The 19,489-nt window shown below is 36.6% G+C and overlaps 1 protein-coding gene across 1 annotated transcript in view; it reads right to left on the reverse strand.

Annotated features, from left to right (window-relative positions):
- Window positions 1–10,651, reverse strand: part of LOC129775913 (protein borderless) — a 49,973-nt gene extending 39,322 nt beyond the window's left edge. The window contains exon 1 of the mRNA XM_055781162.1: window positions 9,781–10,651. Coding sequence (XP_055637137.1) covers window positions 9,781–9,999 — 219 coding nt within the window. The 5' untranslated portion in view covers window positions 10,000–10,651. The remainder of the gene's footprint in view (window positions 1–9,780) is intronic.
- Between the last annotated feature and the right edge of the window lie 8,838 nt (window positions 10,652–19,489).

Consider the following 19,489-nt stretch of genomic DNA (forward strand, 5'->3'; position numbering starts at 1 on the left):
CACATGATTGCTAGCTTTTTGTCCTTTATCGTACCTCCAGAACATCAACGGGTTATACTGAATGAACTTACCGATCTCTCCAGAATTCCACGAATAAAACTACCGTGGCTTTAGGATCATAAAACCTGTATGACTCAGATGTGTATTAAGTGTTTTGGTTTCTGTACTATTGACAATAGTTTGAACTCAACTCTGTGGGAAACTTTCGTGTGTGTATTGGCTCTGATTCTAACTAAACATTGGAACACAACATGGCAAAGAAAATCTACAGAATATCTTGTTTATTCCAGGAACTACTTCAGAAAGTTAGTTTCAATAAGACATGGGCAAACAATCCGAGAAGTTCATGTATTATTTTACTGTTTTTGTACATTGTTCTTTCTTTTTCACTTTTCAAATTCCGCTGTCTTAAAATACAAACAATTCGATTGAATTTACCATTTCATTCTTCTTTGGAATTCATCAGGGCAATAACATATATAGCCTAATCATGTTTCCATGAATAACCGAAGTCCGCATAGCTTCTGTACTTCAAATGAGGTGCGCGATTCATCACGGTAAGTACTTCCACAGATCATTTCCATATTTTTTTGTGAAAACATAGCATTATCATTGCAACTATTCACCAAGCAAATAATGTATTTATAGTAAAAAGACTGAACAACTGAAAATCGATTTCCACTTACGAAAAGATCAATTTCGTTAGCGCAAACATCGAATGGACTATCAATGCTTATCATGATGTAATTGTAGAACAAATGGGAATTAAATTTTTCGAATTTTCCAACCTTCCTTCATAGTTTTCTGAAAAAAAAAAGATTTTTTTCTTTGCTATATTTATCTACGGAATGAAACGAACACATAAAAATAAAGACAGTTCAAATATTCTGGTTTTCCACTCACTAACACATTTTGACTTTCATTTTTATTTATATAGGTTGGAGCTTTTCAAATATTCATCTAAATGTAGTGATTTGTGATACAAAGAAGTCGGAGATCATGACCCTTTAGCGATCCCCAATAATTCCAGGGATTCCACCGGCGCATAAAGTGCACCATTCAGTCAATTTTCTACAATGCAACGGTGTTTCGACAATGGCAATGGTCCGCGCTCTGTCCAATTCTCTTCACTCCAAATGTGTCGGATTTTCTCAAAAATGTATTCATCCAATCAAAAATGAGCTTCTAACAAACATTTTCTTGTGTAATTTGCAATGAGTTTTGACGTAGGATTACGTCTTTCGGGAACATATTGGGGTACAAATTGAAAATCGCCAATCGAGCACATAGTGAAAATTGTCCAATTTCAATCGCCTATTGCTCAGTCATTTCACGATGGATTGATGAAATTTTTGCGTCAATCGATTTCGGCACTCCATAACAATTTTGTATATTGAAGAAAAAAATACATGTCATGAAACTAACTATCGAACAATTGAAAAATTTTAACCCCTATCCTAACAGAAATACCCACTTCTGATTGGTCGAAATTGACGACACATGCGGCGGGTCCCTAACAGAGGCATCAAAACCAAGCTGCCTGGGGGAAATCGGCATTGCAAATACATGCAAGTCGAGGGCATTTTTATATTGCAAGTAAGTTGAGTGATACGATTAATTCTAGCAAATAGAACTTAAAATTGAAACTTTAATGTTGGTTGCTTCGTGAAATGTCATATCAATGACCGCATTGCATTGTGAAAAATTTAGCACAAGCGTAAATGCAAAATTGTATATGGTAGCAGTTGTGTTAAAAATGACTTGATATATGAAACGATTTATTTAAATTTTCATAAATAAAAACCAGGGTGTGTTCCCGCTTGAGAACGGGTCGTTTGGTTTAAACTGTCTGTTTTGTTGTGTTTATTTTCACCCAAGAAAAGTTTATACGGCAAGAAAAATATACGAAATACGAAAATGAAGAAATATTAGAAATTTTATTTCCTGCTCTACGTATATAATTAGGTGTTGTTAGTCCAATTAAAACTCGCATTGGGTTAAATAAACACTAAGAAAGTATAAATAATAAAAGAAAATTACCTTTTCCATTTCAAATATGTTTTCTCTATATTAACCCTCTACCGCCCAAGTTTTTTATTTATCTAAAGAAAACCTACTCCACTTTTATTCCAATTTCCGACTTTCAACATAAAATACTTCTAGCAGAAAGCTGCCAGCATATGAGCAATGTGTATGTGTGATAGATGAAAATATTCTAAAGACGTTCTAGTGGGGGTGAACATTGAAAATAATGTCAGAATAATTTGACAAGAGAATCCGCGAAGCCCGTCTAAAGGCGGGCTTGGGCTGTAGAGGGTTAAAGTAACATGTTTATACTGATGAGAAAAATTGATAATTGTGTTCGGTATTGGTAATTATTTATTATTTACATTGGTGAGTTTTTTTCTTGATGTCATCCATACATAACACAGGAGGCATCCTGTCTAGGATCACAGAGGGCAGTTTTCTCAAAATCGTTCCACTTCGGTTCCACTTTTATCGGATTCGCACCATCCAACGTCTGTTTACCATCTTCCTGTCATCACCACTCGGTAAACACTGGTGGAGTGAACAAACAATACCCAACAACTAAACATAACGGCCCTTTTCAGGGTCACCAAATCATTATCAAAGAGTTTAACGATGTAATTCTTCACAGATATCCAAAATCAACAGATAGCCTAACGGAATCCTACGTCAACTATGCGGTCGTGTCTCGGACACAACCCTCCTGTGACTTTTTCGACTGAACCGCGGTTCATGTAAACATCTGCACAGGTTGAAGATTGAAGAATTTAAAGTTATATTGAATAGAATGAGAAGATAATTCAATTTTACATAACACATTAAAAAATTAGCGATGTACTCATAGCCGTTTCGGAGAACGCAGTTGTCTCAAAAATATAATGTCATTGAACCGTAATATATACAACATCACATCACATACACTTCATTTTTAAATATTGAAACAAGTACATGTTGCAGACCATTGCAATGAAAACTAGACAAACTTGTTTACTAATTTTTTCCATGCAAAATGAGATATTTTCAAAAGCTTTTGTATTTTTTTCAAAAACTAGTTTAAAAGGTGTGAGTTGAATGACAAATGGATGCTTCACTTGCCAAATCGATTAGCTCCATTTTTTTGAATTTTATTAAATTTTGATATCGAAGCACTTGATTAACTCCTAACTGTACATATTCAAAACAAATTTCTCTAACAATAATTATTAACGCCACTAAATGAAAAAATCTGTTTAGCCATTGAATAATAAATAATTTATGTCAGAAGCCAATCTGATTAACTCCATGCTATAATAAAAATCTTGTTAACCCGCTGCACTATTTTTCCTCTCCTACGGAGTCATCTGTAAGTTGTTCGTTTAATTTCATTATTCGCGTTGGCGGCATTGAGCTTTGTATTTCGAATTGTGGGAGTGTGCATGATAATATGGATTTGCAGAAGAAATGAACCCACTCTTAAAATAAAAATTATGAAAGAAAATTATTTTTTCTCTATGTAAAAAATCTTTCTTGCCTGCAAGTGGCGAAAAAATGTCGTACCAAAATTGTGTCTAAAGATAATTTTTCTATTATAACGTTAGGTTTTGGTGAGAATATCTGAAAATTTATAGAAAATAATTTGAATTAAGGTCAGGACAACGTACTTCATGTAATTAAATAACGTAAAAAAAAAATTCATTCGAATTTTAGCAATTTAAAACTGCTTTCGGGCCGACTTATCTGATAGAGAATAATTTGCCTCATACAAACTAATGTCGTATCCAGTTGTCGACACCGTACCGCTGTCATCACGAATCGCTTACACGAACGAAGTTCGATGAAAATTAAAGAAGAGTAAAATAGTTGTATTCGAGCTGCTACAAATGCAGTTACTTATAAATTTTAAATTTAGCGTGAATTGTTAAAAAAAAATTAAACCGTTATAACATTAAAATGAATAATGCTTGATTTGAGTAGGGAAAATAATGAATCGGATGGTTCTTCAATAAAAATTACTGGCAGAAAGCTCGGCAAAACCGGAAACGGTTTTGTATTCATTCGGATTCGTCATCTGATCACAGCAACGAGAGGAATCGCAGCAAAACATTCGGACCGTAATCTTGATAAATGGGACCGAAATGTCCAAAAGCATAACATGATGAGTGATGTTAAGATACAGAAATAGAAGTAGACGTTTAATATCTGAAAACACATTTTCAAATTATTACGAATTTGAAAATGTTTTTTCAGATATTAAACGTCCAAAAAATATCCAAAGACTGAATTTGAATTAATAATTGGCTTTCACCTGCCAAATCGATTAACTCCCCTAATCACGAAAAAATTGTAGTAACAATAACAAATACCCCAAGTTTATTCCATCTTATACTTTATATATGTCGTCAGATTAAATATACATTTGCAATAATACAGTCTACAACGTATTTTCGAATTTGTAATTCGAAAAGAATTTTTAAAAAAACATATAATATTTTATCTTTTTTCTAGACTTCTTGTTTTATGGAGTTAGCCGATTTGGCAATTGAAGCATCCAAATATCGGAAATTCTGATTGTTTGACAATTTTGAACAATTTTGAAAAATCGCGATCTTTGGGCCAGTCTAACTTGGAAAGGAGTGGTTTAATGACGAAATAAAAAATACGGGTCTAATCATTTCCTATCAAATATTATAATATTACAGTATTAATATTATAATATTAATATTACTCTGAAGAATCGTCTAATTTTTTTTTCTGAGGAATTGCTGTTTAAAATACACTCATTATAAGAGAATGCAATATAAACTACGAGCATCCTGAAGGCTGCCAAATAGAGATACTTCTACATTGCTTCCGTAAAAATAGTATTTCCATAAAATACGGAGGAAACGAGGAAAATAGTTGACCAACAAGTGATATAGTTCACCCATGTTGATCAGAACTTGACAAGAATGAGAAGAAGAGGAAATTAAGAGGCACCACTGAGAACCTTGTGTTGTAACCGTTCAAAGTCCCGACTCGCGAGTGTAGTAAAACACGGTAGCTTTAGCGCCACTCCCAATAGGGAGACCACCTGTCGTGTTGAGTTAATGCCCGACTAACTACAAGAACAGCTCAGGGTCAAGTTATCCTCGAACGATCACGCACGATCTCAGAAAGAGGTCACACAATTACAGGTGAACTCTCTTGCGAGAAACCTTATCTGGCTAATGCACGGATTTCGCGAACGCGCAAAGAATTATTTTCAAAAACCTCATCAAGTCGAATGAGCACTTTAGGAGAGCGAAGATATCTAAATCTCAAAAGAAATAAAAACAAATTTGAAATGTTGTCTCAATGAAAGAAGCAAAATGTATTTAGAGCCCTATTTATAATTTTATTTCCTACATTTATTCCCCTCTTCTCTTCCTCTATTCCGTTCTCCTCTCTTCCCCTATTATAACAATCCACATTATCCTTCTCTCTTCTGTTTCCCCACTTCATAAATATAACGAACAATAGTGTAACGTGATAACGGGTTACGTCATGGCCATGCGAATAACGGTCACCTACCTGCGCGCAGGGTTTTACCGGACTGATAATGATTGGTTGCGTAAAATGCTGTGTGCGCCGACTGAATACAGTTGATGCTCGGTTTGGTGTCGGTTAACCACCGTATCTTCGAGTGGCTACCGCACGGGATCTTGGGGTCAATTCAGTCCGTTTCGTTGCGGTTCACAATCCCTGTCGAGCTTCGACGTAAAATGTTGGGGAATCTAGCATCCCACAAATTCAAGCCTGGGAAATCGTTTATCCCACATACGCCGCCTGTTGAACAGGCTTTCTGTTCAACGGTAATAATGTGTTACAATTTTGATTAGGAATGAGAGGAGCGTAGTTACCTGTTATTTTCGATAACTTAAATTTAGCGGAGCAATAAATATTTATTTGTTCTAATAACTGGATTTTTTTTTCAAACTGAAAGTTAACTGAATTAATAACTCTTTTCTTTATTACTTCTGTCACTTCTACTATCTACTGAGAGTACATTTCACCTAGTACCTTTTTGTACTATCGCGCACTATTAAAAAATATGTTCCACTCTCTGACCGCTCCACAAACGAAATGGATGAGAGTTTCTGAAGATAGAAAGCCGTAGCCGTAGTATGCCAAATGGCGACTTATTTCCGCCCGAAAGTTTCTTGCAAACGATTTCGCCGTGAAACTGTACGACGTTCCATTATCGATATTCATTATCGATAATGGATACCTGAGGAAAACTGGACCCCTAATAGATGTCGTTGTTGTGGTTTTTTTTTTAATATTCGGCAATGATTCTTTTTTTTTAAATATTGACAGCGGAAAAACGTTACAGTGTCTTGGCAAAATTAACTTTATAATTATAATTGGGAACTGAACAAAATCACCTGATTTGTTTTTTTTTTATCCAAAATATATATTTTATTAAGGCTCATATGGCGTCAGCCTAACGGGGCCGGGAGGTTAGTATTACAAGTGTTCTCATAATTGGTATGTCGCAGTCTTCGATGCTCTGTACGTGTGCCCGACACGGGATACTTCCTATTGGGATGCAGCTGACCATTAATCAGCAACGCCCCCCTAGTCTGTACCCCATATCTAGCGTGGTGCGTCTTTCTCGACTCGAGGAATCCAGGATAGAATGGTCACTAGCCGGCGCAATCATCAGCTCGTGTAGAGTTGTCATGAGCGGTACAACCTTTGGCTCTTGTTGAATGATCAGTGGACTGCACAACCTTCGGCCCGTGCATCTGTAAAGAGTGTGTGTATGTATTGCCGCGACTAAGTAAAAATTTATCGATCGGATAGGAGGGATATGAAACGGGGACACAACGAAGAAAACATCATTAAACGTTGACATCGGCGTTTCTGAGGAACAGGTATAGATGAAGCAGAAGATCAGGATCCCGGCTACCTAAGATATCCCGGACGGGGATATCCGATTGTCTGCCTTGTGCTCTCAGTGCTCTAGAGAGCTGAGAGCGAGCAGCATGGAACCGGATACACGACCAGACAACATGCTCGATGTCGTGGTAGCCATCGCCACAATCACAAAGATTGTTTGCTGCGAGCCCAATGCGATAGAGATGCGCGTTTAGGTTGTAGTGATTGGACATAAACCGAGATATCACGCGAATGAAATCACGACCTACATTCAATCCCTTGAACCATGCACTCGTCGAGACCTTAGGGATAATCGTGTGTAACCAACGACCGAACGCATCACCACTCCACATGCGCTGCCAACTTACGAGCGTATACTGACGAGGAATGTGGAAAAATTCATTATAAGCAATTTGCCCTTCAAAAAGTGTGCCTTCTAAAGCGCCCACCTTAGCTAGCGAGTCCGCTTTCTCATTCCCGGAATCGAGCAATGAGAGGGAACCCATGCTAAGGTAATCTTGAATAATTTTTCGACCAAAACACTCAATAGTTGTCTTATTCTTGTTAGGAAATAAGATGAGCGTTTATCAACTTTCATTGAGCGGATTGCCTCTATTGAGCTGAGACTGTCTGAAAAAATAAAATAGTGGTAGATGGGCAATGTTTCAATGATCCCTAATGCGTAATATATCGCACCCATTTCAGCGACATACACGGAACGAGGATATTTGAGTTTGAAAGAGGCACTGGAATTTTCATTGAAGATGCCGAAGCCAGTGGACCCGTTTATGAATGAACCGTCAGTAAAGAACATTTTATCAGATCTAACTTTCCCATATTCTGCCGAAAATATCGGCGGAATAGAATCGGAGCGTAGGTGATCTGGGATTCCATGGATTTTTTGTCGCATGGACAGATCAAAAATGACAGAGGAATTGCAGAAGTATGGGAAGCAAACTTGGTTGGAGATGCCTGGTGAAGGGTGCACGTCGTGGGTAAGGTACTCATGGTATAAAGACATAAAACTTGACTGAGGAGTCAGCTGGAGTAGATTTTCGAAGTTATCAATTACCAATGGATTCATGATCTTGCAACGGATGAGAAATGTGTAGGATAATTCTGTGAACCGAAGAGTAAGCGGGGGTACTCCTGCCAAAACTTCGAGACTCATCGTATGTGTCGAATGCAAACACCCCATGGCTATACGCAGGCAACGATATTGTATTCTCTCCAGCTTGAGAATATGAATCCTGGCAGCTGATAGGAAGCAAAAACTGCCATATTCTAACACTGATAATATCGTTGTTTTGTACAACTGAATGAGGTCTCCTGGATGGGCACCCCACCATGTTCCGGTAATTGTTTGGAGAAAATTGATTCTTTGCTGGCATTTCTGTTTCAAATACGCAATGTGTCTCCCCCAGGTACACTTAGAATCAAAATATACACCCAGGTATTTGAAAAACATAGAGTGTTGGATCGTTTTGCCGGATAGGTGAAGCTGGAATTGGGCGGGTTCGTGCTTCCTAGACAAAACGACCATTTCAGTTTTCTCCGTAGAGAATTCGATACCCAGCTTGAGGGCCCACGTGAACAGATTGTTCAGGGTATCTTGCAACGACTTTTGCAGAACGACGGGATTAGTACCCGTGATGGAAATAACTCCATCGTCTGCAAGTTGTCTCAGCGTGCAGTCTCTAGTGAGACAATCATCCATATCATTGACGTAAAAACTGTACAAAAGGGGGCTTAGGCAGGAGCCTTATGGTAGGCTCATAAAACTGTAACGAGAAGATTTCGAGCTGCCATGAGAGAAAATCATGTGCCTTTCTGACAGTAAATTGTACAGGAAATTGTTAAGAATTGGTGAAAGTCCACGATTATGAAACTTCTCTGAACCTGATTTGTGTTTCAGTATAATATTGGGAATGAATAGAATGAAGAAATACCATAAAATCTCCTATTTCATCAGGTAAGTTTCGTTTATCAATCGTTCACTACACTCTTTCTATATTATCTAATTATTACTGAAAATAACAATATTATTTTAATAGCCATTTCAATTAAACGGACAAAGATGGCAAAGGTCAACATTTATCAAAAACGACAAACACTTATTTAACAAAGGCTGAATAATTTCGTTCGATGTTGTTCACAACGTTCAAATAAAATTTAATGATTATCAATTGACACTTGTGGAAAAAATTGTAGGAAATTAAATCACTGATATTCAAATAGGTTAGAATCAGTGTTAAGAGATAAATCAAATGTTACCCTTTATCTTGATCGATAAACCATGCTGGGATATGATTAATATTTGTTTTTATTCGAGTTTAGCCAAACGGCAATGCAATATTTTGACCAAAATATAAAACAATAATAGGTTTCAATAGGAGTAGGTTCATGCGTTTCTCGACAATTCCAATACCGTTCCGACTGATAACCAAACGATAAACCCAATTACACCGGCCCATCCTCCATCAAGATACGCCTCGCGCTATGCCCACACTCCATACGTCTGTAAGCGCATGGGACATCGCGGATAAAACAGTCGCACGTAAATCCCATAATAGATTTGACCTTAAACTCTGCCTGCCGTGTTATTAGAGTGACACGACACCGCTACGTAACACATCTAACCGTGTTCGGGCTTATGCAACCCGATCCAATGCACTAACTGCATTTGCGAGGCAACTATGTATATCTAATCGGTTTCGCCGTAAGCTGGTACCAATCCATCAGTTTACGACATCCGATATGTTTATGTTTACAACGATTGACACCGCAAGCGGTGCCCAGCGCCAGAGTCATGCAACGCGCGCGGTGGAGGACTCTGTGGGGTTAGCAGTCAAGCGGAAAGTGTTTTGAACTTACGTCCTTGTTCCAGTGCAGCACGTACGGAATTGGGTCGTTTTTCGGGAAGTCAACCGGGCAGTTGAGAATTACGTAGGAACCAACTTTGGCCTCCAGGTAGACGGGTGGGCGATCCTCGAGGTATCCAAAGGCTAATGGAATGCCGAATACGGCGAGAAGTAACGTTACTGGCAGGAAAATCTCCACCAGGTGTGGATTTCGGTTATTCTTGAGAGCCATTCTGTCGATATGTAAGTCTTCTCTCGATCACTATTATCCTTTTTCGAAATTTATTTGTTTTATGTATTTTTTGAACACAATTTAGTCTAGTGGTAATTTTCACATCAGCAGTTTAAATCTGGGCTATCAGATTCCTTGAACACTGTTAGTATTAAAGCAAGAACGTGACATGCGATTCGTTCGTGCGTCGTAAAATAATTCACCGAACAGATTGAATCATCACTTGTATTCGTTCAGATTTACTCGACTCTAGTTTTATTGTTACTACTGTTAATTCCCTTTTCTCACATTATGTTGCATTAATTTAAACCACATTATGTTTAATCACTGCAGCTGGATGCAGATGGATACAGATCCTCTGCATCTCACGTACTATTTCCGATCGAGAGATTCATCGATAGGTCCGTTCTAGAGCACTACGCAGTAAAGATAACAAAGTGTAATTTGAAATCCGCAAAACTTTCACTCCAGCCACAGATTGGCGGAAGTGTGTAATCCAGCAAACATGTGTCGGCTAATCGAGAATCTTGGTTACAGCTGAACCGCTAATTTGAAGCATCCGAAAGAGAAAACGACGCGTAACACTCCTCGGGAGAACTTTTTGTGTAGTTCTCGTCGCGAATGATCTGCTACTACTGATCGCGATCTGACTCAGATGCGGCGCGGTGGCGACGGCTTTTGTTGATACTGCTACCAATACCAACTGAGGCGAGTCACTGTTGTCTGCGCACTTGGTATTACTATAATATCACTTAATATGACAGTATATGCTCGATCCGATCCAGATGTGTGTTGAGGTGATTTTGAATTTTTCTGAGTTTAAAAGACATAGAGAGATGCATGTAGACGTAGAAATAATTGTTTTATATTGGCTCGAAACAAAACTGTTTTCATTCGAATATACTTTCTCAGTCATGTGCATAACAAAAAATATTCCATCTATATCTTTGCCATACCTCATAATTGACATCTGAGCATTATTACTAAAGATATAAAACTTATAAAAATCAATATAACCTTCGCTTTTGATATAGAGAGTCTTTTTTTTCTTTGAAACAACAATATAAGATTATGGAAAATTCAGCATTTTTCCGTACACTTCAAGACGTTATCTAACATACACTCGAAAAAAAAAATGGAAAAGAGTGCGAAGTCGAAGTTTTTGGGTGATTTTTGAAATTCTGTTACATTCTGAAAAATCAACGCATGAAGATGGGACATAGATGGAGATGGAGCATCACTTTTCCCCAAAATTTTATATATTTTTTCTTGAAAGCTGAGAAAGCTGAGACCCTTTTTCCACTACAAAAATCATAACTTTTGAACTACTGAACCGATTCAGATGATCGACATATTAAATTGAAGCTTATGAGTTAGTTTTCTTTGAAAAAGTATTATTTTTGCGAAAAATTATATTTTGGATTATAACTTTTGTGATTATTGATTGAGTATGTTTTTCATAGTTTTCTCGGTTGAAGATTTTTTTATATTTTGACGTAGGACTACGTCTTTCATTTCTATACCGGGGTGTAAAATCAAAGTTTCGAAAACGAAAGCGTTACGCCGGAGACCGAGATTTGATAGCTCCTAAACAACTGAATGAAATGGTATGATAAACACTTCATTCAAAAGATAAAATGTCTACGCGTTATCTACTAGTTACTTTTTGATCCAAAAACTTGTTTCAATAGCCTTAAAATTGCTTTCAAAACATCCTATTGAAATCACCAATCTATATATAAGCGAGCACTGCTCGGAAATCAACTCAGTTTTAATTGAACAGCGATTGGAGCATGTTGTCGCTGTTGTGGGGAAGCTAACTTCGTTCTTAATGAAAGCGCTGATGAACGGTTCCACCAAGAGTATGTTTGTGCACCTTAGACCAGAAGGGAATCCATTAGGAGGAGGTAATGCCACTGAAAAGGCGACCAAGAAAGTACCAACATCGTAAAATAGGTTCCGTTTGATGCATCGGAGCAGCCGCCACACACACATACACCCGCGCAACTTTTTTCGTTTGGTGGTTATCCAGCATCGAAAAGAATTCGGAAGATGTCATTGGAATTGGAATTGTAAATTACATTCAAGCAAAAGAGTTTATTTTAATGTTTTCTATTCATTTAATACTGCGATCAAATGCATTTCGTTCTGTAATTTTTCAATCAAGTTCAATTCACAGTAAAGCTTCTGAAGAGTATTCTTCCCCACCAGTAGAAGATTGATTTTGCCAATATAACATGGTTTAAGTCTTCAAACAATATTCCTATGTGACTAGACTAGACCTATGTGAAGGGCTTTAATTTTCAAAAATCAGGAAGAAAATTAGGATAGTACAAATCAGGATAATACAAATTGGGTTGTCCGGAAGGTTTGCGCCAATTTTTGGAAAAAAAGCATCATTTAAATAGCCATAGAAATAGATAGACATGCATTTGTTGAATTTTATATGCACAATTGAAGATCATATCCTCCCAGTACATGTTTGCTTTCACGTCGGATACTGTTCAAGGTATTTTTTACAGTAACCTGAACCTGTGATAATCTGAAGGTGAAATATCCAGTTAGTTTAGCTGGTGCGATAGCACCTTCCAGCTAGGCCCCAAAATAATGTGTTGTGTTGTCGAAGATACTTGTAGTTTGGCAATGCCCTGATGGAACACGTATTACATATTCTCATATAGTTTTTGAATACATACATCATACATATAAAATCTACCAAATATCTGTGAAGCTGTTATCCTTGTTAAAAGATTCTGGAGTGAGATGAAAAAAGATCTCGCAGCGCTACGCATAATGTTCATTCATTCAAATCGTATTGACAGCATTGAGGTTCGTGTTCTGTCATTGTGAAGCGATGTTTTAAGTGGATTAAACGCACTTATAAAATGAAAATTATGAATGAAATTTCACTTCGGACATGCTATTCTGATAGAGTATCTTTCTTTCTTCCATGCCTACATCATGCTTTAATATATGTCGACAACGTTCTTATGATAAAGGGAATCGCTGCGGAATTCATAGATAACAAACGATGTATAAATTACACGATTTCCAAATAGCCAACGATATCAAAGTAAAATAGAGAAAATTTCCTACAAGAATCTTCAGTTGGTGCATATTTTACAGTTGAATACGCTCGTTCCCAGCCCAATACTTTCGGGACGAGACAACACCTGTCTTTTTGCGGTTTCCGACTTTTGAACATTAATGTTGTATTTTCAGTTCCGTTTCAAAACATACAAAAAAACTTTGTTCTATGATTTGTAAACGAAAAATGAACGTAGATTCATGTGTACTCAGTTTTTCAAAAAACTCACAAGAACTTTGCAAAAATCGGCATGCATTTTGTGACGTGACAACGCGCTCTGTGCGAATAAACAGTCTCCACGAAGCGTTGTCACATCACACAATCAATAAGTTGGATTAAATAAGAATTCCACCGTATTGTAGCAAACTATATACTACTTTTCATGTTTTTTATTACTCTGAATACTTCTCACTTTGCTCTGAGATCTCCCCTTCCTTTTCCAAAAGTCCATTCTATAGAGGAAGGTGGTCCAAACGCGACTGGTGGTCCTGAATCTACCCCATTTGTATCTCAGGAACGATGCTTCCTACCGAATTTCAGTAGTGTCAAATGAAAGGTGTCACCATTTGATAATATGGTGACTTTTTCTGGCTTCTTCACTCTAGCATTTTAGCGCCATTTTACGTTTTCATTGCTTCAAAAACAGAGAAGAAATATGTTTGATCCGTATAGAAAATGATTCAAACGTTCTTTTAGATTGCGAAACATTACAAAATAAAGCAATTTTAATTGCTGATGGTATGTTTATCGAAATAAGCTATATAAATTGAATCTACCTGTTATCTGTAGTACACGGCATGCCGTTATTTGAGAAAAGTCGGGGTGGACCTAAATCGACCCCCAGTTTTTACACCGTGATTGTTCACACGTTCTCTCTGGCGCTTGCCATCAATAGCTTGCACACGCCTGGTTCATCGAGTGGCGCTCACCCCCGGGGGAGCGCATCTGATTTTGCTATCAGATAATTCTAATAAACTCTTCGTATGCATCCGTGTGCATGTGCGCAAGGGCGTTTATGTTTGAGTGTTGGAGATGACTTTGGCTTTGACATTGACTTTGATCTTTGACCGTTGACGTTTGCGTGTGCAAATACAAATTTCTTTGTCTAACTCCACACGCATCTCTCTAAGTTCTTACCACTCAAATATTATCTCCCTCTCGTTTAAATCCTATCTGCTCACTATCAAACTTTATTCCCTTTTTTATTCTTCTTCGCGTACCCATTGATATATACCAACGCTACCATTCCCCATTCGTATTGGGGGATTTCATGCCATTTCCGGTCTTTTAGATCCACTTTTAACGAACCGGAAGTAACCATCCTCGATTTTGAAATGACATCGGAATACGATATTCGACTTGCAACTAATACCCAAATCGTATGGGTTTTCCATATATTTTTTTGTCATTCGATACTATTATCAGTAAACTGGAAGTCAAAACAACATTATATTCTATATTCTTGAATCTACGTTCATATTTTCATGACAAAACATAGAAGAAAGTCTAATTGTATGTTTTGAAACGGAACTGATAATACAACAATAATGTTCAAAAGTCGGGTGTTGCGACATCACAAAAGTAATTGAATGACAACAATCTAACTATAGAATATTCTCCTTTTGTCTCCTTGATTATTGTAGGAAAGTTCCTCAATTTTACTATAACATTGTTAAATTTTATGTGATTTATACATGAAAACGTAAAAAAATGTTTGTAGTGAGTCAAAATGTTGTCACATCACGCTGCAATGGATTGTATACTTTGCGTGACGTGACAACAACTTCTGGAGACACTTGTTTCTCCTTTATTTGTGGACCGATCTTAACCAAATTTGTGGGTTGTTGACCCTCATTGTTTGCTCAGAGAAACCCAAGTATAAAAATGTTTGAACTTAGCTTCATCTGATAAACTAAAAAAATGTTCTATTTTTGTGACGTGACAACGCTTCAAAAGACCTGTTTTTCAAATCCTTGTTTCTCACAAATTACAAAATGAAACCTAGGTCTACCACCGGTTCTTCAAACAAGTATTTAATTATACATCCAACTATATATAGACATTGAAGTTTTGTTAAGCAAGTGCAGAGATATCTCAAGAAATATAAAAATAGTTGAAACCTAAAATATTTCAAATATAATTATATAGTTTTTTAAACTCGCTGCATAAAAATCAAATTCATTTCAAAGAATTAATGATATAACTAGTGCTTATTCAAATAAAGTTTTCAATTTTCTCCTAAAACAAAATTTGAAATTTGGTTCTGGTGCATAACCTCATGGAATGGGTCATAAGCATTCTACAATTGCGGATCGGAGAGAATTTTTATGTAGGCTCTTATGACAAACCTTATTTCCAACCAGGAAAACATTGGCAGTATATTAATAACGGATATTCTTTTTTCCGATGATGTAAAAAGTAAAAAATCGTCAAAAACCAGGATAAATCGGGATTATTTCAGTGAAATCATACGGGTCTAATGTTTTGCAATAAAAACAAAGTTACCACTTTTGACAAAAATCTGAGAACCACTATATCGGTTTGGCATGAAATGGCTGAATACCTATTTGTCGACTGAACTGAGTGGTATGATAATCACTTCATTCGAAAGACAAAATGTCCAAGAGTTATATGATTGTTAACTATTGACCCGAAAACTTGTTTCAAAAGCTTGAAAATTGTTTTGAAAACAGGCTATGAAAATCACACAAATCCTCCTATAAACAAATGCCCACTCGGAAATCCACTCAGTTATGATTGTGTAGCGGTTGCTGTACAATCGCTGGAATCTTTGTGTTTCTCTAACACAGCTTTCAAAACTAATAAGCCTGGGGAAATCTACATAGCAAAATATATGGTTAGTGGGTTGTTGCATTATATAGACTTTAAACGTCTCTACCCTTGAAGAAGGCCCTGGGCAAAAACTCTTCCTGTCCAGCTACTCCTCTTCACTCATGTCTTGAAAAATACATCCGATCCATCGCTGATGCTCATCCAGCAAACGGAGTTCACCAATCGAATTCCAATTCGCATTTGCCAATTCCGGGTGCGAGAAGCTTGAATTTTCGCGTTACCCGAGCAGAAACACTCATCTACAAAATGAAAGATGTTCAGGTTTTTTTAATGCACACTCAGAAAAAAAAACCTCAAAGGGTCTGGCCGGGTAAGGGAGTGAAGAGTGCCCCCAAACCAAATCACCAGATGTATGGCAAATATTGTATAGGATATTAAATAAGAAATTTTGACGGTTTATTGAACCCCTATGTGGTTTAACATGGGCTCTTTAATTAAAAACGTACTTTTTCGTTTATTTCACGCCATCCTCAAAAGCTTCGAGATAAAAATTTGAAAAAAATACTGAATGTGCATCTTACTACGGTGCATCAAGGAAAATTATAAAAAAAAATTGATCAAAAATTTTAGTACTAAAAAAAATATTGGAATTTAGGAAACAATTTTTTTGGGATTTAGAGATTCAGTACTACTCTAATTCATATTTAAATGTGTTCCTACGGCTTTTCCAGATATGTGTGATTTTTTTCAGTGTTGCGCGGTACAAAAAAAACACTTTTTTTATATTTCCAGAGGGTCTGGCTGGGTAAGGGAGTAAAAAGTCCCCCAAACCAAATCACCAGCTGTATATAAAATATTATATAGGGTACTAAATAAAACATTTTGACAGTAGTACCATATATTTGAATCCGTATATGGTACACCATAGGATCAATGGTGAAAAATGCACCTTTTCGTTTTTTGTTCACGCCATTCTCAATAGCTTTGAGACAAAAATATGAAAAATACTGAAAGTTCATCTTACTAAGGTGTATCGATAAATATCTTCAAACTATGCTTTCATCAAAAATTCTAATAATAAAGTAAAATTAAATACGCAGTACAAAATAATTTAATATGTTTTCTGGCATTTCGAAATTTAAAAAAAAATATAACACTTCTGCTCTAATTTTTGTTTAAATGCGTTCGTATGTCTCTTTTTTCTACATGTGGCGTAATTTTTCCTGAACTTTTAAGAGCATTGCGAGACACAAAAATAATTTTCTTCATCGTCTGCAATATTAGTTTTATTTTCTTGAAATCGATTATTTTATTTTATTCGTGGTTTGTAAGATTAAAATAAAAAAAAATAAAAACAATTCGAATTTTTTTAAGTGTTCTTCTCATTAATCCGAATGATTTTTCCACAAGGACTTTATTTCTTTTTCATAGAGCTCTATTTTTTTTTCCATTTGATCATTTCTGGAGTGCATTTCTTCAAATCAGTTTTCTTCTTGTGGGTCCCGTTGAAAATTTTGTTGAAAACATTTTATAATATTTTTTTTCAGAGCAAAACCCTGATGTGAGCTTTGGCCCCACAGCCACTGCGCACCTTTACCCCACATGCAATTTTTTAACAAATCGCTCTTGAACTTTTCCACAAAAACCAATACGCACTATCATCTACTATAGAATAAAGGTTTCCTTGACAGTGTGGTTTCGAATTTTCCAGTTTTTTGAGGCAAGTTAATCGTCATCTCCAAAACTGAAAAAAATAGATCAAAACATCGCAAAACTCTTTTCACCTTATAACTTTTTGCCACTTTCATGAAATGTATTTTGTTTATGTATGTATGTGTGAGCTGCTGGTGTAATAATGTATCAAACGAAAACACTGTTGTCGAAATTTTATGCTCATTTGCTTCAAAATGGGCAATGCGCACTTTTGCCCCGTGCGCACCTTTGCCCCACACTTCACACGCTTGTGATTTTTCTTAATTTTGATTGTTTTTTCATTTAATTATTTTTGCATTCTTGAAAAATTAAGAAACAAAAAAAATTAATAATGGATGTGAAAAATGTTTTATGTTTTATTTATTCTGAAAAAAACTTCTCTTCTCGAAAAAACGTCGTAAAATCATAACTCTACACTAGAATAACTATATACTAGGAATAACGAATAACTAGGTCTAGAAATTCGAAAAAAATCGTATTTTTGTTTTTTGGATTTTTGGAAAGCTTATGCCCTCCGAAATGTTGTCCTAAAAGTATTTTACGATATTTGATTTTGTTGATAAGTTACAGCCAAAAGTATAAGGTCACCTCTAGGGATATCGAGGGTCGTTCAAAAAATAAGTTTCAGTGCCTCAGAAATCGCGGAAAAATAAAGTTAAGACAAAAAAACAAGGTAATTTACGTAAACTACGCACTTCACGCTCGGAATAAAAAACTCGTGCCACGCTATGAAAAATACCTCGAACTTTACGGCGTGTATGTAGAAAAATAGGAAATCAAACGTAGATTACGAAAATCACCTTGTTTTTTTGTTCTAACTTTATTTTTCCGCGATTTCTGAGGCACTGAAACTTATTTTTTGAACGACCCTCGTAGTATTGCTGTTCGAATTATTAAACGCGTTTTTCTCGAAACCATATTTTTTCACCTGGTGGTATCGATATCTCAGGATATACTCGACCGATGCGGCTGAAAATTTTTATCAGCATGTTAAAATAAATTATAAATTCGTGCATTCAAAAAATGAAAAATACATCTTCAAATCATCTTCAAACAATAACCAAAATATCCGTACACTTCACTTTATTCCTAACATCCGAAAAAAAAATCACGAAAGTTCATTATTTTTGTCCTTCCAGACAGGGGTCCCCTCTAAAAGGGGGGGCTGGTAGTTAATTATGGAGAGAGAGAGAGAGAGAGAGAGAGAGAGAGAGAGAGAGCGGTATAAATTGTCCGCTCTGAGGGTTTCGAAATTCGAAGCGAATGAACTACAAAGTTTGAAGCCTCTTGAAAACAAAAAGTAGTAGTATTTCTTCAAAACTCATTTCGCCGAATAGTTGAGAGTTCGCGTTTTTAGAGTCACATCACCTACCGCAGTGAATCCTGATTTTTCTTAACCATTCCCACTAACAACTATCTCTTCCATGATAAACGCTAGGGAACCACGCTATAGAGGCGACCCTTCTGGCCTTCGGGCAGCAAATATCATACTAACATTCCTTCCCTTACCCTGGTGACTGTAAGGACGTGGCCGGCGTCGTTATTGACCATTTAAAGCTCGAATCACCGAAAATTGCACAACGAGAATGATTTGCTAGTCCCAAGCGTCATTCTGTGTGTTCTTTGCGCAATTTGGTTGGTTTAGGTCCATCACGGAGAGCACCTACGAATTGTACAGTCTACCCAAGCTCAACCTCAAGCTCTTGAAAACAAAAAGTAGTAGTAGTTTCGAAATTTAGTTTCACTCAAGACAGCGATCATCGAACACCTAGCTGAGAATGAATTTGAAAAATATTACTGTAGTGCGGATTGCTCGCGCCGTGCAATGGAAGCATTCCGTTGCAGTTTAAAATACGCTTGTTGAATAGAATAATGGATTGTACTTACAATATGTTT

This window comes from Toxorhynchites rutilus, chromosome 3 (genome assembly GCF_029784135.1).
Source record: "Toxorhynchites rutilus septentrionalis strain SRP chromosome 3, ASM2978413v1, whole genome shotgun sequence".
In the NCBI taxonomy this organism is placed as follows: Eukaryota; Metazoa; Arthropoda; class Insecta; order Diptera; family Culicidae; genus Toxorhynchites; species Toxorhynchites rutilus.